General features: G+C 44.8%; 1 protein-coding gene across 2 annotated transcripts in view; it reads right to left on the bottom strand.

Annotated features, from left to right (window-relative positions):
* The window catches only part of LOC142591019 (uncharacterized), a 42,681-nt gene extending 22,552 nt beyond the window's left edge, over positions 1-20,129 (bottom strand). For both annotated transcript variants that reach the window (XM_075703395.1, XM_075703396.1), the window contains exons 1-3: positions 19,995-20,129; positions 13,191-13,342; positions 3,459-3,532 (exon numbers count right to left, since the gene is read on the bottom strand). In XM_075703395.1, the coding sequence (XP_075559510.1) occupies positions 3,459-3,532; positions 13,191-13,342; positions 19,995-20,081 (313 nt within the window). In that variant the 5' untranslated portion in view covers positions 20,082-20,129. The remainder of the gene's footprint in view (positions 1-3,458; positions 3,533-13,190; positions 13,343-19,994) is intronic.
* Between the last annotated feature and the right edge of the window lie 903 nt (positions 20,130-21,032).

Here is a 21,032-nt window from a genome sequence, read left to right as displayed (position 1 = left end):
ACATCGCAGTGAGAGCATCACTAATGATCACTAATGAATGGGCGGTATCAGTTTGGAGTGGTAACAAAAATTTGCTCATCTTGTTACAACTTGATTGATACTACTACTGGTACTACTACTGATACTACAACTTGATTACTACTGACGGCACTAGCTAGAAAAAGCTGCCGCAGTGATAGTCAAATAAGTGAATAATATGCAACAGTGACTGAAGCCTACGAGTTCATAGTACGCATAGTTAAGTCACTTATTTTATCTAATTTCATTTGACATACATGATGTATGGTGTGCAAGACACCGAGAATCGTGAACTGTGCATTGTATTTCACTTGTGCTCAATTGTGGCTGGACTATAACAGGCGTGTTTTCAATCAATTGTTAATTCATAAGCGTTTTAGTGGTATCGATGCCGAGATGTTGAATTATAGGCTGCGGATATCCTGGTCATAGAGTGCATCGTATTCGCTAGTGACCGCAGCCTGCCGGCCAAAGCCTGGTGATCATTATTGAATCACTCTATTATTCGGTTTGATGGCATGACCAAATCGCATGTTTGTCATTGGCTCTCTTAACTTACTCATGCTGACATTTCCCCTAAATTATTTGCAAGAATTGTCCTCTGCTGTGTCACTCGCATGACGAAGTAACAAGCAAATCTCCGAAACTTGTCGCTAGTAAGGTGGTAGGAATACTACTGCTCCCTCATCTCACACTCTCATTTTGAAGGTATTAAGCCGTAATATGTTCGAAAAATTTTAGCGGTCTTGAAATTCAAATGGTTCTTGAATTTCGTTATGCCTGGATAAAATTCACTAGCGTTTGGTGTATTTCGGGTGGCGTTTGGATTAAATTCAACAGTGCTTGGAATAAATTAAGCGGCGCTCGGAATAAAATGACTGGCACTTCGAATAATTTGGACAGCGCTTGGATTAAATTGGCTGGCGCTGTGATTAAATTGACAAGCGCAAGGAATATATTGAGCGGGAAAACCTGTAGAACAAAAAAAAAATTGGGAGGACGCTGAAGCGTCGTCTTTAACAGTGGAAAGCGACACGATTCAAAGATCCCCGCTTCCTTCTCACGCTTTCCGGCAACTGCAGCGTATGTAACCGTAATGTTTAGCAGGAAACATTCGCTGCAAACGCTATGCACGAAGGTGGGCTTTCGTGTAGAAACGCCGCCTCTTGCGTGGGCCGCGATGCAGCGTAAGCGAGCGCCATCTGGAAGTGTTTTAAGGAAATGGACGATCTGCTCCGTGGCCTCCGAGATACTTGCGCTGCAGGAAGCGCAGATGCCGGACGCCGTAGCCCGTCTATGGATGGTGGTAGAAATGCTAGAAAAGGGGTTGGTTTGAGCTTTCGCGTAATAGAAAACAATCCAAATTACAATCCCACTCTTTCATGACTATGAAATGTGAGTAAGTCGCACTTTACGATTTTCTGCATGTTTTAGCTTGAGAAATTGAATTATTTCAATAACTTCCTTGTGCCACGTGGAGCGCCTGGGTATGAGTGATCAGAAAATCTTTTCGCCGAAATGGCATCCGACCCTGGACGCCGACGCCGGATTTTCTGTGACACGGGGCCATTATTGCTATGGCGTCAATACCCAAGAGTGTCGCAGTTTTGTCCAGGAGGCGAAGCTTCAATTACGAAAACAAATTCCTAGACAGTTATGCAAAGGAAGAATAGTAGTTTATCGGCCGCATAAACGTGGAAACGCTGACTTACTGAGTTAACAAACATCGTGTTACACGCGCACAAGCAAACATAAGCACGTCTCAGTCGATGACCGCGGAAGCTCGCTGTCAGAACGTTGCAGTCAGGAAACACAGCGACAGCGGTTGAATTAATTGGCCCTCGTGCAGCCGCTCATGGCCACGCGAACTACGCCGCGAGAGCACAGCGCAGCGCAGACTCTGTACCCATCGCAGATGGCTTTCAAGATACAGTGGCCTGGCTGGGCGGGTGTTCAATTCACTCGCTTATACAGCATACAGTATGCAGCGATGATGTGATGGTCCTTTGACTTTATACAGAACATCATGGCGAGGCCGACGGTGAAGCCAGAAATGTGCTTGGAGTGTCCATATAATTGTTATCGCAATAATAATGGATGGATTGATGGCCGCCACTTCTAACAATTGGCGGTGCATCGCACACGTAATGCGAATTTTATGGACTCACCAGCGACAATGACTTTTCACGCACTGCCACCCTTTCCTGAAGATTTTCTACGTTTAAATTTAAACCACAGATATTTACTGCGTTATAATTTTACCAATACATTGCTTAGCTCCATTGCCAGTTGGCTCTACATGGCTGTCGTTAACAAACGGTTTACCAATGTGCTTCTCTTCCCTTGGTTCATTCATGGCGAGGGTCTTGATTCCGCCAACTTTTATGCCATTAGTGAGGATAGGTTTATTAGACACGTCCCCTGCTGTCCTAAGTTCCCGTGTTACGTGACGATATTTATCTAAAGAAAGGTGTCCAACACCCGCTCGCGATAGCCCTAGGTGGCGCTGCCTTAGAAAAGTAGCAGTCTAAATTGCAGCTGTCCAGTACTTACTGACTACCATGAAAGTGTTTTTGGCATTCTTTGTCTGCATCCTGCATCTGCGTATCTCAGGAGTACAAGCTTTAACACCCATGCACCCACTGGACATGCTCATGGCCCACGCCGTACTATATTTAGTGACGGATGGCATGCGTAATACGGCTGCGGGTTCATCCCGCCTCGGCGAAAAGTTTTCTTACATTTCGCTTTCACGTTTCCCCCCTTTTATTATAGTCTACATTACAATTTCAACCACAGCCTATTAATCCTACGATTTCCTAGGCTCCATTGTATGTTTGGTTTATACGGTCGTGATTAAGAAAAATTTCGCCCGTCTGTGGCAATTTTTCTCGTCCAATTTATTCATTTCCGTGAACTGTCCACATGCGTCCACTCGTTGCAGGTTCTTGAGAGACGTAGCATAGTTCATAGCGGTTTACCAGGATTTGCGATACCCATTTTTGTCACGCCAGCTGTGTGCCATTTACAAAATTGAAGAGAAAGGCGTGCAAATCAGCAGGAGTGAAAGTACAAAAGCACAAAACCGCACTTTCTTCATGAGGCAAGCTCTTAGGAAATTAGAATATACTCAATTTTTTAGAAAAGTAGCAGTTTAAATCGTTGCTGACCAGTACTTACTGACTGCCACGAATGTTTCTTGGCATTTTTCGCCTGCATCCTGCAAGTGCGAATCTTCGGAGTACAAGCCTTCACCACCTACTGGCCTATACATTTACATCATACTGCTGAGCACTTAGATAACGTGAGAGCATAAGCTCATGTCCACTAATCGTGTTCTGTTTTTCTTCAAATATCTGGCCACTGTTGATACATTCAAGAGGAAGTCTACTGTTATGAAGACAATGAGGGAAAAGAGGGGCAAATTGTATACCACTTACTATGCCACTCACTGACTTGCATTGCGGCCTTCAAACCACGGGAAAACAAAATTGCTTCAAGTCTAATTGCGCTCCTGCAATGAAAAGGGTTAAAAGGTTAATGTCTGTGTGCTGCTGGTGTTGCAAAATAGTGCAATACTAGGCACTTTTCTATGCACTGTTAAAAATCTTTTACGAGGGTCTCCAGGAAAATGTCGAGGAATACATCATATTCGATTCAAGTGCTTACGTAACCCATGACGTATGCACCTAACTGAGGTTATGAAAAGGAGATGAAACGATTTCATGCATTGAACTCTCAGAGTAACATTGTCTGTTCATTAGACAGTTGGTACTTAGACATCATCAATGTCAGCTAGATGACGACGTTTACATACAGAGCACTATGTTTCGTCCTACAGCTGCAGGTTCACTACAGCTCTCAAGGAAGGAACGTTTGAGCGAATAGTATGTATTAAACCAGTTATCTTGGATACCTTTTTCCAAGGGGAGGTCGTTGTAAACCAAAGAGATGTTTCGTACATTCTTTGTCTCTCCAAAATCTCGCTACGACAGATATATTTATCTATAAGGGTTTTGAAAAACACCCGCAATAAATTGTCTCCAATTATTTCTTCTCATTGGCCCAGCCATGACCCAGGAAACACGTAAGGGATGTCAGCAATTTTTTACTGATAGCTGAAAAGCTGCGAAATAATTCACCAAAGATTACAACAATCCTTAATGCGAAATTTGAGCACAGCTCTCTATGTGTTTTTATTGCGAAATTTAGTGGCTGGTGCGAACAATCTGCCTCGTACGGCACGTTGTAAACGGAGCGAAGTGTGGCGCGACTTCCTCGCTGTTCCGGAGATTGTGAGGCAGAGAGTGGATGACGTATGGGTGCGATTCACAGGAGCCACAACAGAGAGATCTCCGCTCATGCACCGCTTTGTTTCCGTATATGGTATCGGTGGCATCATCGGTGAACAGACGACGCGTGCTACTCTAGTGCCATCTCCTAGCCATCTTCCCCGTAGAACCCACCTTGCGTGGCACTACGCTTTTCTTTTCACGCTTTCGGCTAACCCTCCCCCTCGGCCTTCCTCCCTGCGCCTTCTGCGCTATCGCCCTCTTTCATTCCTCGCTGCGCTCCGCGCTCGCACTTTCATCTTCTTCTGTGCGCGTTCGCTTGGTTACGAGAGGCGCCAACACTCGCTGTAGGAACGAGCGCCTATGCGCTATGCTTTAAAAAACTTGGCGATAATCCGCATATACAGCACTCAGTTCCTACAACAGGATTAACTTTTCGAAGTGAACATAACCATTTTACCAGAAATTCTCTTCTGCTTCCCAAAAAACACCTGGACTTCGCTTCTACAGTTGTGATTGTTACATGCTGAGTCAGACGCGCTTCCCCGCCCAAGATGAAAAAACTCGATGAAATCGATCTCAACGTCATGAAGCTGACTGCATCACGACGACACAACCATGGCTATGGAATAACGACGATGGTGTGACGACAGTGGCAGAACGATACTGGAATCACTGTGACAAAATTTGGACAATGAAACGATCACTACGACTTGGACGACCAAGACCGACGGGTATCAGACGTGATGCTTTTGCTTGGCTAGTTTTTTAGTAATTTTAGACTGTACAGTTTCCCTTTAAAACTTCGATATTTCCCAATAGAGTGTTCACGGTTAAGGATAACCTGCAGGCGGTTGATCCCCTTCAAAAGCCAAAGAGGACGTTGTGCACGGAACCAGCTTTGAGGTGGGCCACCGCCATCTACTGCACTCTATGAAGCCCTCGTCAAGGCTCTGAGAAACGAGGAGACAGCGGGCCCTTCTACGTCTCCGCTATGCAAGGAAGGCAATTTGAAGGGACCACGACACGATGAGGTGAACACAAGCCTACCGGCAGACGATGTTACCGAAGACACGGATCAGACAAATTCTATGGCACTCGCGCACAAAAAAGTGACCAGCTGAAATTATGGTTATCTTCCTGCCAAGGCAACCTGGGTGTGCGCTGTGGAAAGTAAACCTGAATATTCTAGCATCATCGATCATGTTGACAGCACAAGTAAAAGGCCTCAGTTATCGCCTCATAAGGACGGCAGCCTCATCGTGAGAGCGTCGTCGCTCATCGCGGATAATCACCTGCTCCCTAAGACTACGTTAGGAGAGACGGCCGTGCAACATGCCGTCCCATCTTCGTACTCGGCCACTTAATGACGTATTCAAGGAGACCCTGTTGAGCACTCTGACAAAGAGTTACGAGAATATATTTCAGGACAGGGCGTCCGATCAGCTTGTAGGCAAGTTTCCTACATTCGTAACGAGGAAGGAACCATTGCAGAAGCACGTCGAAGATCAGTGATTCTAGATTTCGCTAAGGATTCTCCCATGCAAAAACGTGTGTTACTTGGATTCAGCAGGTACCGCGTGACTAAGTACATGGGATCTACAACCCCATGTTGTGACTGCCAAAGGCATGGCCATATTTCAAAATACTGCAGAGGTACTATCCGCTGCAGAGTATAAGCCGATCCACATTCACACAATGATCGCGCTTTTCTGCTTAGCAGCGATTTGATAACTGCGGTAGACCTCGTCCGGCGTCGTATAAACGATGCACAAAGAGAAGTACAGCTACACTTGTACACATAGTGGAACAAGTACAAGGTAAACCCCCATCAGTGCGGGAGATCCTTCGCATCCGGAGCTGGTGTTTACGAGACCGACGTGTGTCGACCGCAAAGCATCTGAACGAGGAGCGGCTGAAAAAAAAACTTGTCGATTCTGACACACCAAAACATGGAAAAACGCCAAACACGACCCAGGCTTCATATGTTCGGGAATCGGGAGATTCTACCAAGTCACTGAACAAGACCTCACAAGAAATAACGTCTACTCAGCCTGCTTCCGCACTGCAGAATACCACGGTAGTTCATATACATGCTTCGCCTTCAGCAAGAAAAATTATTATGGCTAATTTGTTTCTACCTGTGCTATTCGGCGCAACCAAAGCTCTGTGTTGCCTGGTCTGTGTTTTGTTTTCCTTCACTTAAAGAGGAAGGTACTAATGACAGGGTGACAGGTTGAACAGATGCCGAGAACGGTTGTGTTTGTCTTGCTTTGACGTGTTTTTGCTTACAATATTTGTTTCAGCGAGAGCTTAATTTCTTTGTAAATATGGCCTTGCCTATCATAATCCCTCTCAGTCATTATGGACATCAGTCAGGCCCATCGTAGTTGATGCTCTCTCCTTGCCAATATTCCTGTATAATTCTGTTCACTGTGTGCGTTCACTGGATGCGCGCTTGCGTCTCAAAGGACCGGCGTTGCTGAGCTTCATCAATGACTGACAAGAACGGCGAGTCTATAAATGCGGGAAAGCTTACTCTCGCAACCGCTATGAGCCTGCTGCTCCCGTGTTTCAAACTTAAGAAGCCCTTCGAATGGTCACAATGAATTTTGCCGTATGAGGATTGCTGTTTCGCTTCCTGTCTTTGGCATATGCTACTGAGTTGGCAAAAGTAAGAATATCGCTGTATACTTTGGGCTCACAAGAAGCCAGGCGGGTTTTGGAAAAGGTAGTCTTCCGAGCATCAAGGTGCTTTGGTGGACGAAAAGTTGAAAGACTTTTTTATTTATGAGCCTAATAATGTGTGTTAACGCGTCAAGTTGCACCAGTGAATGCAAGAAGAAGAAACGAAGCATGACTGATATTTGTCGATGTGTCTCGCGCAAATTTCGCATAATGTTCAAGATAGCGCAAGCCATTTCTTACATGGCGCGAGCAGACGATCAATGAAGTTAAAGTGTTCTGTCGGGTGCTACCGCGATTGTCTGGGTATTTTACATGAGACAGTTCTTTATATTGGGTAATGAAAACCGTAAAAGCTTGCATCTGGGAATTATGGCAGCTATGTACAAAACATCAATTCTTGAACAAATGTTCAAGACGAAACACTACCATTCTAATTAAAGCAGACGACATGCTGCTGATTCTGTCAGGCGCGCGGCATACCGTGCAGAGGTCAGGCAGATTACCAGCGCCGGGCGTTGTGCTATCATCGTGATAGACGTGCCTCAGCTTGTACGTAAAGTGAATATCTTGAGAATTCGTACCATCGTAGCAGGCAGGGTGCGAGCTGTCTGGAAGACCAAGGAAGATGCCTGATGAAGACGAGACCAAGTACGCTCCCGTTTCCCCGTGGATCGTTCCCGCATCACCGATGCGTACCGACGCGGTGGTGACCTGAACCAATTGGCCCAAGCACTGGGAATAAATATCAAGACTGTTCGCTCAATCTCCGCAACAGATAGCGAAACAGCCGAGAAACATGGTGGCTCGTCAAAAAAGCTTAGCAGAGGTGTGGTCGAGACCCTGCTTGTTATTCTAGAAAGAATTATCCATCCTTCACACTTATGCAAATCAGGATGTCTCTGACAGAGAAGTTTCCCGGTACCGAAACCAGAAAATTTACCATCCATCGGCTTCTCGATGGCCATGGTTATACACCTAAGTTAGTTGCTCAGTGGCCGGTTGACCGTAACCATCCTGATGTCAAGGCAGAGCATCGCAAGTTCGCTCAATGGCTTCAAAACAAGGGTACTACAGTCATGTTGTACTACATTGACGAAAAGAATTTCAACGTGTGATGCTCAAGATGTTTCGGCAGAGCAAAATGACGCACCCCAGCTATTCGTCTTGCAACAAGCACAAAGGGCGCGAATGTAAATATTCTGGCTTGCACATCTGCAAATGGCCTTCTGCATTGGACTTTAGTGCTCAAGATACACCGGGCTGTATTCAACGAATTTCTCGATGGTCTGTCCAAAAAGGTTCATCATCAGGAAACTGGCACTGAAGCTGTGTTCTTGTTTGACAACGAGCCAGCGCACCGCCGTGCCGAGGAGGTTGTCTTGGCCACCAATGAGCACTGAGTGAAGCCGCTTCCACCCTACAACCCATTCGTCAATCCAATCGAACAAGTTTCTTTGAAGTTCAGGGCTGGTGTGAAGGCATTTCTCGCCGAACGGCGCGACCGTCTTTTCACGACACCACCGGGTATCTCCACGAAACAGCATCGCCGGGCACTCTTGGTTGAAGCAGCGGGAGTGTCAATGCAGCATATGCTGCGAGTAGAGTGCGCTGCCTACGACAGGCACAACTACACTTTTGTGCGAGGTACCCTAGAGTGCCACAATATCTGAAGACTGCTCAGTGCTGCCCTCAAAGGAAAGTCGACAGGCTACCTACAAAGTCCTTTTTGATTATAATAATAAATTTTTCCTCTCACAGATCTACGCATAGCTCTTATGGTCAGCATTTGCATAAGCGACTCACAGGTGTCGCCTTTGCAACGCAATCAGTTGCTTCATAAGAGTTTGAAGGCACTTAAACATGATAACCTTTCCTGCTAAATTTGGAATTAGCTATTTCCCCCATTATTCTGCTACAAGCCAATTGATGAAGCGCTGCTGCCGCTATCTTAACGTTTTTGTTCCCATTTATTTCTTCAATTGGTACCTGTGGCGCTGTTCTGGTGAAAACAAGAAAACAAGACTTAAAAACTCAGATAGTTGGCAACTAAAACCTCACCTCGGCTGCTTTGCAACAATTTGCTCAAGCATCTCAGTTCGTAGTTGTCATAATTAAATCACCCTTTTGAGCGACCTTTCATTTCATGTCCATGAGCTCAGATTTGTGAGCAGCCAAGAAAACTGTAGTTAACACAGTCACCATTCACCACAAGTATTTCGACCACATCTGCAATCTCAGAGAAAAGCATTCACCTATGGCAAAATGAACGAATGACGGGTACCACTGACAAAGTGATTCGTGATTAATATAGTGACTAATTTTTAGCATCTCCAGGTTGTAACAATTGAATCATGGCTCGAGCTATCATTTGAGATCCATGACACTGTAATCTGTAATTGTAAGAGAACGCTGAACTGAGCTCATAACTAGTGATCACTAATCTCTCTACTATGAGGTAGTAATGGCAGCATAAGAAATGCTAATTCAATGACATTTTGATCGATACCAATGACTACATGCAAGGCGGTAGTCCCGGGTTCGAGTCCCGGACCAGGACTAATTTTTCTTCAACCGCGAGGCTTTTCTTTCGAGGAACCCCTATGGTTTCCCTTTGTAGCAATTCCTACGAACGGGTGGATGTCTGATTTTTCCCTTCATTAATTCTCTCCACTTTGCGGGTTTCCCCAGAACTATTACGTCATGGTTGATGGCTGCCGCTACCATACCAAAGTGACTCGTGATCACTAGTGAGAAATTCTCCTTGTTAATAAACTTGAATTGCCAGTTGACTGAATATTGATGGCTGCCGCTACCATACAAAAATTACTCGTGATCACTAGTGACAAACACCTCCTTTTTAATAAACTTGAATTGCCAGTTGACTGAATTTTAATTTGATACCCATGACTGTATGCTTGAAGAAAGTAGGAAATAAAGAACTGAGCTTGTCTCTAGTGATCACAAATCAGTCTTCACTTTCACGTAGCAGTGGTAGCAGAACAAATGCTCACTGATCATAAATGATCATAATCGAATCGTTGTTCAAAAGAGTTTTCATTTTCCGTGCATTACGCTATGCTCCATAAAAGTACAACATCGAAAAGAGCTTATGGCTAGTGATCATTAATGACTCTGTGGTGTCGATTAGCAATGTCGAATGATTAAAACTCATTTATTCACACTCTCATTTATACCACTGACGACGTGCATGAATGATCGCTGTGACCCTCCCACTACACAAGGTGATCCTTCATCACTAGTGAGTCAATCTTAGTATCTCCTATATATAGTTATTGAATCGCCGTCTGAATGTCATTTCATTTGATATCTATGACGCTATTTTGCATGAAAGCTGGAGAACATCGCAGTTAGCGCATCACTGGCGATCACTAAAAGCTCGACAGTATCAGTTAGCAGCGGTAACTCAAAAGTGGTGATCTTGCAACAGCTTTATTGATACTACTGCCGACACTCATGAGTGAAAGCTGCCTCAATTATCGTAAAATAGGTCAATAATATTAACCAGACGCTTAACCATATGAGTTTATCAAAGGCATAGTAAGTCAATCGTTTTATCGCATTTTATTTGGTATACATGACGTTATATTGTGCAAAACATTCGAGAACCCTGAACTGCGCATTGTATTTCACTTGTGCTCGCTAGTGACCCGACCATATCAGTTAGGTGTATTGTGCAATTAAATGTAATTCATGAGTGTTTTAGTGGTATCGACGACAAGATGTTTGACTGGAGGCGGCGGATATCGCCGTTGAATCGTGAATCGTATTCGCTAGCGCTTGAAGCCTCCCGGCAATAGCCTAGTGATTATCATTGAATCTCTCCTTATTGTTCCTTTTGATAGCCACGACCAACTAGCACTTGTATCATTAACTCAGAGTACTGATGATGACATTTCCTCTCAATTATTTGAGAATTGTCATCTGCTGTGTCACTCTCATAACAAAGTAGAAGATAACGACCTCGAAAAGTCGTTAATCACGTGGCAGGAAAGCTACTGGTGTCTCACTTTGCTATTTCATTTCCAAGGTGTTACCTCATAACATGTTCGCAAACTTTCGGATGTCTTGAAATTCAAAGGTTATTAAATTCCGTTATGCCTGGATGAAATTCACTGGCATTTGGATTATTTCGGCTGGCGTTCGGATTAAATTTAGTGATACTTTGATTAAATTAAACGCCGCTCGGAATGAAATCGCTGGCACTTGGATTAAATTGAGCTGTTGCTTGGATTTACTTGACTGGCGCTCGGATTAAATTGACTGGCGCTTCGATTAAACTGAGTGGGAAAACCTGTAGATGTAGTGGTGATCAAGGCCGTCCTCGACGGCAGGTGATGCACGTAGACGTCGACGTGATCTCCAGTATCGACATGCCATCGATGTCATGCCGTCATGGTCACTCAATCCTGATCAGTCTGTCGTCATCATTATGTCTTCATGACATTGGCACGTAATCGCCGTCATAAAATCATGGTCGTTCTGTCATGGTCATTTTCTTGCAGTTATTCTACTATTGCTATTTTATTCTTTTCCTGCCGTTGTCGTGACGCCCTCATCGCAACTCCGCTGTTTCTATTTTATCTTTCTAATTCCATCGTCGTGATGCTGTCATCAACACATCGCCTTCTTTATGCATTCGTCGCCATTCCAACATCGTCATAGCACTGTGGCCACACTCTCATCTTAATGTCGCGGTAATCACGCCATTGACATCATCCCAGCGTTCGAATCTTGTTGCCGTCACGCCGTCATGGTTAGGCCTTAGTTTCCATTGTGACGTCATCGTCAAATGACCGTCATGCCGTCGTTGTTCCATTGTTGTCGTCTTGCAATTATCCTCATTGCATCGTCGTCATAGTTTTTGTCAAGCCATCGTTGCCGTTGAATTGCAGTTATACTGTTTTACAGATCGCCATGTCATGATGCCGTCGTTGACATGGTGTGATCGTCATTGCAACATCGTCACACTGTCGTCGTTACACCGTTGCCGTCAAACTTTCGGCATTATTCGAGCAGCGACATCACGTTGCCATCACGCCTTTGTCGTCATACAATCGTTGCCAGTCGAACGTCGTCATGCCGTAGTTGTCGTTCACTAATCTTCACGCAGGTGTCACCATGTTGTCTACCCATTTCACCGGTGTTGCGTTGTCGATGTACATGCGTCATGCAAGCATGGCCGTTCCACTGCCGTGATTCCTTCGAGATCTATGCGAGCCCTGTGCTAGATTAGGTAGAGCAAGCGTTTCGGTCGAGGCTGTTCCCAACGAAAATGACACCAACTGAGCGGTGCGGTCTTCGCGTGAATGTGATCGTTAAGCAGAACAGCGCGTTTTACAAATGCTAGCAAAAGCTTCTCTTAAACCAAGTAGGTTGTAACCTTCTTGGTCTAAACAAATAGCTCACAACCTATGGGATCTGCGGTTTCGTTCTAGCATGGCAGTGATCTGTGCCTAAAAGCCATGTATTGTCTCCCTCCTGCCTATGTCTGTAGCGGTTTTATTTACAATAGAGAATTTTTGTGTGTCCAGTATTCAGGCAAGCGCGCGCGGTCTGCTGGATGAGCGGGGGCGTAAACGTGAGCGCCAAGATTGGTGGCGCCAGCTGGTGGTGGAGAGCTCAACCACATAAACACAGAGCCAATTACTATATTCTTCTTAGCCACTGGTGTAAATTTTCTACAGCGGCGTAATCGTGTTCACAATTACACCGCTGCCGAAAATTTGCACCAGCAGCGAAGCAGAATATAGTAGGTTTCGGCAATTTTAGCTTTGTGTTTGTCTGGTTGAGCTCTACGCCACCAGGTGGCAGCACCGCTCCGCCCGTTCACGGTTACGCCCCCGACCATCCGGTAATCCACCCTAACCAGCCCCGTTTGCCGGAATAGCGCACACGCTAAACGTCTCTAATGTCTCACCAACTGGCCTGCAACTTTCCCTTACGAAATTACGTGCCTAAAAGAATTCTCCTAATTTGAGAGTTCTTCAGAATGTACAGAAACATTTGACACGAAGCAAAATACAGTCGAGTGTCCTATAGAGGTTAAGGTATTAACATCATGATTATTATTTTCAATCTTGCAAACGCCAAAGGTATGCGAATACCAAGAGTGAAAAAAACAACATAAGAACATTACACGTTACTCGTGTTAAAGGAACAAAAAAAACTTACATTTGACGATCAGTCACAAAATTATACCATAAAGTGACGCTATGCCTAGTGAGATCGCTTGTCGTGTAATACAAGCAACTCTCATCTTTGCCCTTGTATTGTTCATTATGTGTCCTAGATAATATCCAGATCTTCTCAGTAGTGTTCAATAACTGAAAAACAATTGATGCAAACAGTGATTATCTTAACGTTGCTACATTTATAGTAAGTAATTTCTATGTTTTAGACTGGAACCAGCAATGTAAATGTTTTCAAAATAATTGGCACTCTTGCTAGAAGGACAAATCATATACAGCAATTGTAAGGTTCAGTGTTGCACTTCAATCAATCACCAATTGGTTGGTTGCTATATCGATTAATTATAGACACTGCCATCTTGAATTCCTTGGACTTTTTCCTCGATATTTCATGCCAAAGGGAGGTGGTAGCAGACCACAACAAATCGAGGAACGTGATGAGCAAGAGCTAATGGCGTTAAAAGTGTGTCCCGCCATATAGAAACGTTAGTGTGACGTGATGCCTCTTCAGATTTCTACAGTGTTGTCTAACAAGTAATATATTAACCATAAAACCGCTGATTGCTCACGCTTACTCGTCTAAGGTGCCGAGAATCCGGTAGATGTGGTTTACCAGAAAGACATTCTCGTACAAAATGCTTGATATCTTTGTTTATGCAAGGTGGTTCTTCCGTACAGTGGAGCGGTGCTTTGTCCCACAAAGAGCGACGTTCAATCGTTCTTACTGTGCCTACGCTATTGACGATTGGCGAATATAAATTAAAACTAGATGTTGCCCCCTGTTTACGACAAGCAGCGGTACTATAGCAACAATCCTGCTGTGTTTTTGAGGATATGTGCATGCTTAGCGGAGCCAGGCGTGATGCAGTTCCAACACTTGCTGACCCAGATGGTGTGAAATGAGGACCCGATGTGCCGAAATCTTCTTTACTATAAGTGTGCAGACTAAATTGTGCGTGCCTACTTGGAATTTTCCTGCACAAGCGGCAGTAAAAGGAATCTTCTACCACATATTTTTTTTTATTACAAATATGATAAGTGCATTGGATTACAATAGATTCAGTAGGCATCACCCACTCCTGCGCATGCGAAGGCTTCTTCTAGAGCCTACACAGCCGCATTGTCAAGCAGAACTTTGCTATACTCAAAACTTTCTGCTTGTCTGCTACATTACAGGCGGTTGTAGCTCTGCAAGCAAATGAACATAGGCAAACGATATCATGGTATCTGCAAGCAAGCGACAAAACTGGTTTACGGCGTAGCTGTGATAGCGTCCACATCTCAACCGGCCAATAAAGTAGGGAAACTAGTTCGAATCAATGTGGCAGTGGCAAACGCTTTCATTTTCTTGGCTGAATCGGACGGACTTACTTGGCGACAGCAATCTTAGTCTCATATGTAATGCAACGGGGCGTATTGAGCAAACACAGCCCCTAGTCTGCCATAGTTGCTGCAGTAAATATGTGACCATAGGCGGTCCGTTACTTGAAAAAAAAATCAACGACACATTGTTATGCCAGAAAAACAAGCTATTCATTTGTCTAGTGAAAACGCGTATAACCATGAAACAAACAAAAATTCCGATAGTGTAGCAGTCCAACGTGGACCAATACTTAAAGACTGCTTCTTTACATGAATCTTGGGCAATCTATATGGTACAAAACAACTAACTTAGCTTCAAGAATCACAAACTCACAAAATATGTCTCCTGAATCTTCAGTCAGGTCTCGCACTCTGCAAGAGACACAAGGCGCTCCTTCCTCATTAAAATGCTCAATATTTGTCCGAGATATTGCCCCCCATTAAATCGGTGATGTTTAATAAATAGAAAAGAAAATGTTGTTGTGGTTCTCTTGATCTGGTCTCTTTCAATGTTGTCGTGTTAAGTATTTGCTTGATTCCCTGTTTGTTCAAACGAGAAAAAATAGCTCTAAGTTACTTGTCTGCCTCAATAACTAAACATAGAGAACTGTTTTGCAAGTATGCAATGCAAACATACCATGAGGAGCTCAACCACTATGACCACTTCTAACGATCAAATATGCGTTGTGTCTCGAAAGTATAAAAATGCGTTGACAATTCTAAGCAGACAAATATGACGGCGTCAAGGTCTCTCCATATTGGCGCGTAAATGCTTACAATTGATGCAATATTAAAAATTAACTCTGCACTATAGCGATAGTGAGAAATGCCATGTGATCTCCGGCTAGCAACTTCGATGGTGCGGACCTATCAGAAAAGCAAAGCGAGTAAAAAATTATTATATGGGCTTTTACGTTGCAAAACCACTTCCTCATTATGAGGCACGCCGTATTGGAGGACTCCGGAAATTTCGACCACCTGGGGTTCTTTAACGTGCACCTAAATCTAAGTACACGGGTGTTTTCGCCCCCATCGAAATGCAGCCGCCGTGGCCGGGATTCGATCCAGCGACCTCGTGCTCAGCATCCCAACACCATAGCCACTGAGCAACCACGGCGGGTGAGCAAAGCGAGTAATAAGCTTGCGGTAATACTTAGATAACCAAACTACGGTCTATCAATACTGGCGCGTCTCGCGGAAAGAGCCGAACTCTTGGTAGTATTGTCCGTTTGCGAGCGTCCGTCAGTAAACAAAGAAATTACACGCCTATAGGAGAGCCCAGAGGTCGCAGTGCTTGCAGTGATCTACTAGTCATAAGAAACTAGGTAGAAATCGGGAGCCGAATTCCCGGAGCTTTCCTTTCGTAAGTGATCTTTGCAACTGACGCGCCATCTTCACTAATTTTATGCCGAGCATCATGATTGGCCGTAATCTTTTCTAACGCAAACATCGAGCTTACGAGATTCTTGTGAAGCCGAGCCAAGTTTTCCGGGAGCCTTTGCTCGATGGGACGCTCAAAAGAATTCAGAATATAAAGTGCGCTAGCGGAGGCATAGCCACAATGCTCTATCTAGTAAGGGAAGTGAGAATACTCCAATACTACCGTGGTTTCAGCCACTATAGAAGAAAGCGAAACAATCAGTTTTTGTGGAAACGGACTGCGCGAAGCTCCAGAATACTGTTTATTTAGAAGCCATGAAATGTCGCCCCACCTCTGGAACGCCGCGAGGCGACTTTTTGTTATGAAAAGGGTAGTTTGTTTTCTTCAAATGATCGGTTGTGCTGTACACTTACAGAAGCGACCCCTAAATGGTTAAAGGGTCGCTAAGTCCACTAAAACCTCGCAGTGAGTTCTCGGTTTGAATGAACCAAATTTCGCAGCTATTGACGTCCTCATTTGGGAGAGGCACAGGTGAACAATACCGAAACACGCTTTTAGGGAGATGAAAGTAAGTCGATCTCGGGAATTCATGATCGGACCGTAAGAAACAAATAGTTACATCAGAGTTGGCGCAATTATGTTCAGTACTACGACACAGAAAAGCACAGTGCATAAAGTGCACACATAAATAACTTAACATATTCGTGGTATCCTAATGCAAAATTTACAATATTTGTGTCATTCTAAGCAAACCTCTGCCTTCCACAATTGTAGAAATGTTCGCCACAGTTCGATAGCACTTAGAAAATGCCAATTAAAACGTGCGACAAGAGCTCCCACAAAAGCTGTATATTGACTAAGAACTATGCAGACATTATATAATATTGATCCACTCGCCATTACTGCATCGCCATTACGTAACTTCCCGCACACAAGAAAGAAACACTAACACAAGCACTAAGGAGTGCCTCTTTAGTTTGACAGCAAGTAGAATGTGTCATGGAGAGACTTGTAAAGACTCATCCGAGAGCAATTAAAATGGTTGTGGGGAGCGACAAGGCCTGACACCACGATGTAAAAGGTTGGTTGTGAACCCAAGTGGGGTAAATGAGCTATTCATCGGAAATATCATTCAAATGGCAAATGAAACTGGTAGTTCTTCCGAAATGACTATGATTGACCGTTCATGCTTCAACTATCATCTATTTATTCAGGGCATAAATGTTTTTCTTTGCCTTTCGAAAGCTCGTCTTGGCAGGCGGGATGTGGTGAAACATCAGCCCGAAACTTGTATTTTTTCAGTGTCATTTCTAGCGCTGTTGTCACGTTCAATGTTTGGTATTGAAGTGCGATTAGCAGTACTTGTGAATTCCATGCAGTTTGGAATAACATCTGACTAGAGTGGCCTAGCTCAGGTTGGCCCGGTCACACTTGAAGCACCCTTACACAAGCGACAGACGTTGTGAATATGCTGCGCAAAAACGTGGCTTACAATGCTCCGCTTCCAAATCTGAACGGCCTCTAGTCCATCATCCGCGATAAACCAGCCTTCCTAAAGAACTAAACAGGTGGAGACCCTCTACTGCAAAGGCACGAAAATGCTCCTGTGGCTTCTCAACACTTGCGTGTCCTATTAGACAAATAGGAGCACGGCAACACTCTGTCATAAATAATATGTATTCACCGTGAGCTATACAGCTGTAACCGTCGGTCACGTCACCGGTTCAAGCCTTACTCAATGCCATTAGGAAACCGGTCATAGCATAACTGCCGAAACGGCTACCACTCCGCCTGAGAAGCGCGGTTTCTTCCCATTGCTCCTTTATCTCGGAGTATGCACCCCATCCGGCTTTCCGAAAGACACAGACGCCGTCGTTTGTACTAGGCTAAAAATGCTCTCAGGAATCCTAACAAGGTATACTTCTATGCGAACGCCAGCACATTGAAAAATGTTCGGCCGCAGGATTTTCAAATTACCATTGAAATAAGGTAGTGACTTCCATAGATGCAATCTATGATCCTGACCTACATAGATTGTGCCAATAGCAACATTTGCCTTAATACAGCCGCAGACTCTGCATTTGCCCATTTCATTTACCCCTCCTACTCAATTTTCACCGGCTGCCCTCTTCTGCGGTTTGGCTTACAATTTCCTCATCGGGAGAAAATCAGCGGTCTCTGCCTGGCTGCTCTCAAACAGCATGACTTTGGTCCCAAGCAAGAATAAGGTTTCCAAATGTTGTTAGCGGCGTCCTGGCCTTGGACTGTGCGGGGAAGCCACAAGACAGTAGAGAGGACCTGGACGAAGGGACTATCCAACGAAGGCGCTTGATAATTCAAGATGAATGAAATTGTGATGTTTTTCCCACTCGACCATGCTGGGTAAGACATAGAGATTGTGCCTTCCTCAACGAATGATTCAGGTACCCACAACTTCCGTACGGTAGAATAAATCTGGGAAACACATTGACTTAAGAGACAACGCAAGACGGGGTAAAACAGTAAAGCATATAAATGCTAAGAAAGATACAACAAGACACGCAAGAACTTATACCGCACAAATGGCTTTTACATCACGAAAACATGAAGAGAAATTGTGCACTATCATAATACTCTTAAAAAAATCTAGGAAACGATAAGTGCGCTGCAGTGACAGTACGCTTACAGATGGACATTCACGCACGTACTGTGTGAATAGAAGAAGTCTCTTTAAGAGCTCATTCCCCGCATGTGTTGCACGGGTACTCCAGACGCCTTCATGCCACCGACTTCGCAGTTGTCCTCAGGCTTAAGCGCTATAGGCTAAGCATTTGCTGCTTGCCAGCATATATGTGTTCTTTAAAGGCGCGCAGTGCAGTTAGCTGCAAAAACGGCAAAGTGAGGTGGGCGCACGGTCACCCCTGTGCTCATTTATCTTGGAGCAAGGACCAAGGCAGTGTTCTGACTGGGCATCGAACCGTGCACATCGCGCAGCCGAACCGTAGGACGTGTACCAGTATTCTCGAGCATACCGCCGTTCCTTGCGGCTCCTCGTCCTTGTCATCTACGTAAGCTAGTGCCTCTAGGCACGGTTGAGAGAGATCAACATAACTTCTTTTCTCACGAGCTAAACGAGTCCTTGCATAAGCATCAGTAGTGCATGTTACACGAGAATCGTAAAAAGGATAAAATCTCAGTGCCCTTACACTCTGTGTAGAAGGATGACCAGCGAAGCTGTGTATGTGGGCTCCTTAATGACAAACTGAACCCCAGGCGCGGGTCGGCCCGGCATTGCCGCATCTTCGGATCGGCGCCCGCGCAGGGATTGCTTAACGTCTGCTTCACCTCCACTGCGGATCGGCCCGGCATCGCACTATCTTCGGGGTCGGCCACGTATGGGGAGTGCTTAACGCCTGCTTCACCTCCACCGTCGATCGAGCCGGAATTGCACTATCTTCGGGATCGGTCCACGTATAGGGATTTGATTAGCCGCTGCTTCACCTCCACTGCGGATCGGCCCGGCATCGCACTATCTTCGGGGTCGGCCACGTATGGGGAGTGCTTCACGCCTGCTTCACCTCCGGCGCGGGTCGGCACAGCAATGCACTTTCTCCGGGATCAGCCCACTTACTGGGAGTTCTTGCATTCCCTGCCAACAATGACACGAAAATTTTCTTGGATGGCAGGGGTATACAGCTTCGCTGTAAAAGGAGTGGTACTTAAATCGGATGCAGACTCCACTAGTTTGCTCAGTTCGAAACATATAATTTAAACTGTGTTTCTATCAAGGATGCTTGGCTACGCATGAAGAAAGCGACACCAAAGCCAGACAAGTACTATCTGAAAGCCAGTGAATAATAAATGAAACGTCCTTTGTTCTATGTATGGAACAGAGACAAGAAGTAAATATGTAGTAATTTCGGAAAATGGACATTTAGATCAAGCACAAGAAAATAAACAAACACGGTGGCTTGTTTACGAAGTTTCATGCACGCTGCATCAGCCGGCAAAATATGCAATCTTACTGAAACAACAAAAGACCGCAAGTAGCGAAGAAATGCTTACCTCATAAAGCTGCCACATTGCTGCTATACGGCTGCCGTATACGTTTAAGAATAGCGCATGTGCGATGGTAAAGCAATAGATGCGCATGATAGTGCCGGCTCGTTGGTTTGTAGATGTGGAGTAGAATGCTGGACAAAAATTTTTTGTAGGCAGCACAAGAGGTAATGCGCAAGTATATATAATAAATTTCTTTCTTTTACTAACGATCTATTACCCGCCACCTGCTGCATTAGACACGAAAACTACGCGAAAATGACGTCAAGTAGGCGCTTGCATCAGATATTCGCTGCCGCATCTGTCATGCCTAGAAATCGACGTCCGCTGCTGACATCAGCGTCAGACATCTACTCCAGCATAATGATCATTATAGGGCGAACAAGATAGAAGCAGCTTCACGGCCAAAGACGAAGTGACAAGTGCACGCGTTCTTTGGACTGACTGGCTGCTACATAGATTTTATTCCTGGCTACGCCAAGGTCAGCGCTCCGGTTACGGTGATAACCAAAAAGGGCGAGAGAAAGATAATAAATTTGACACGGATACTCGAGAAGGCATTACAAGAACCGAAGGACAAGGTCTCCAACGCTTTCATTTTGCGGCTTCCAAATTTCAGTAAGCCATTCGTGCTACGTACAGACAACTCCGACACGAGTCTCGGAGCAGTCTTAATGCAACACCACGACGGAATGCTCGACGTCATAGCCTATGTTAGCATAAAACTGCTGCCTAGCGAGAAAGCCTATAGCACGATTGAAAGAGAATGTCTAGCGCTGGTTTGGGGGATACAGAAATTATCGACGTATCTTTATGTGGCCCCATTTGTCATCCAGCCGGACCATCAACCTCTCAGCTACTAACACAGCCACGGCAACTGAACACTAGAGCCCTTCGACTGAGTTTGTTGCTCCAAGAATACAAGTTCGCCATTAAACTCATTAAGGGCAAAGAAAATGTTGGAGCGGATTACCTGAACAAATTGTAAAGCACATATTCGGCACCCATAGATTTGAATATGTAACCATCAATCGACTTCAATTC

This window comes from Dermacentor variabilis, chromosome 8 (assembly GCF_050947875.1).
Source record: "Dermacentor variabilis isolate Ectoservices chromosome 8, ASM5094787v1, whole genome shotgun sequence".
Lineage (NCBI taxonomy): Eukaryota > Metazoa > Arthropoda > Arachnida > Ixodida > Ixodidae > Dermacentor > Dermacentor variabilis.
Note: the sequence above shows the minus strand (reverse complement) of the source record. Positions and strands in the feature narration are given on the sequence as shown.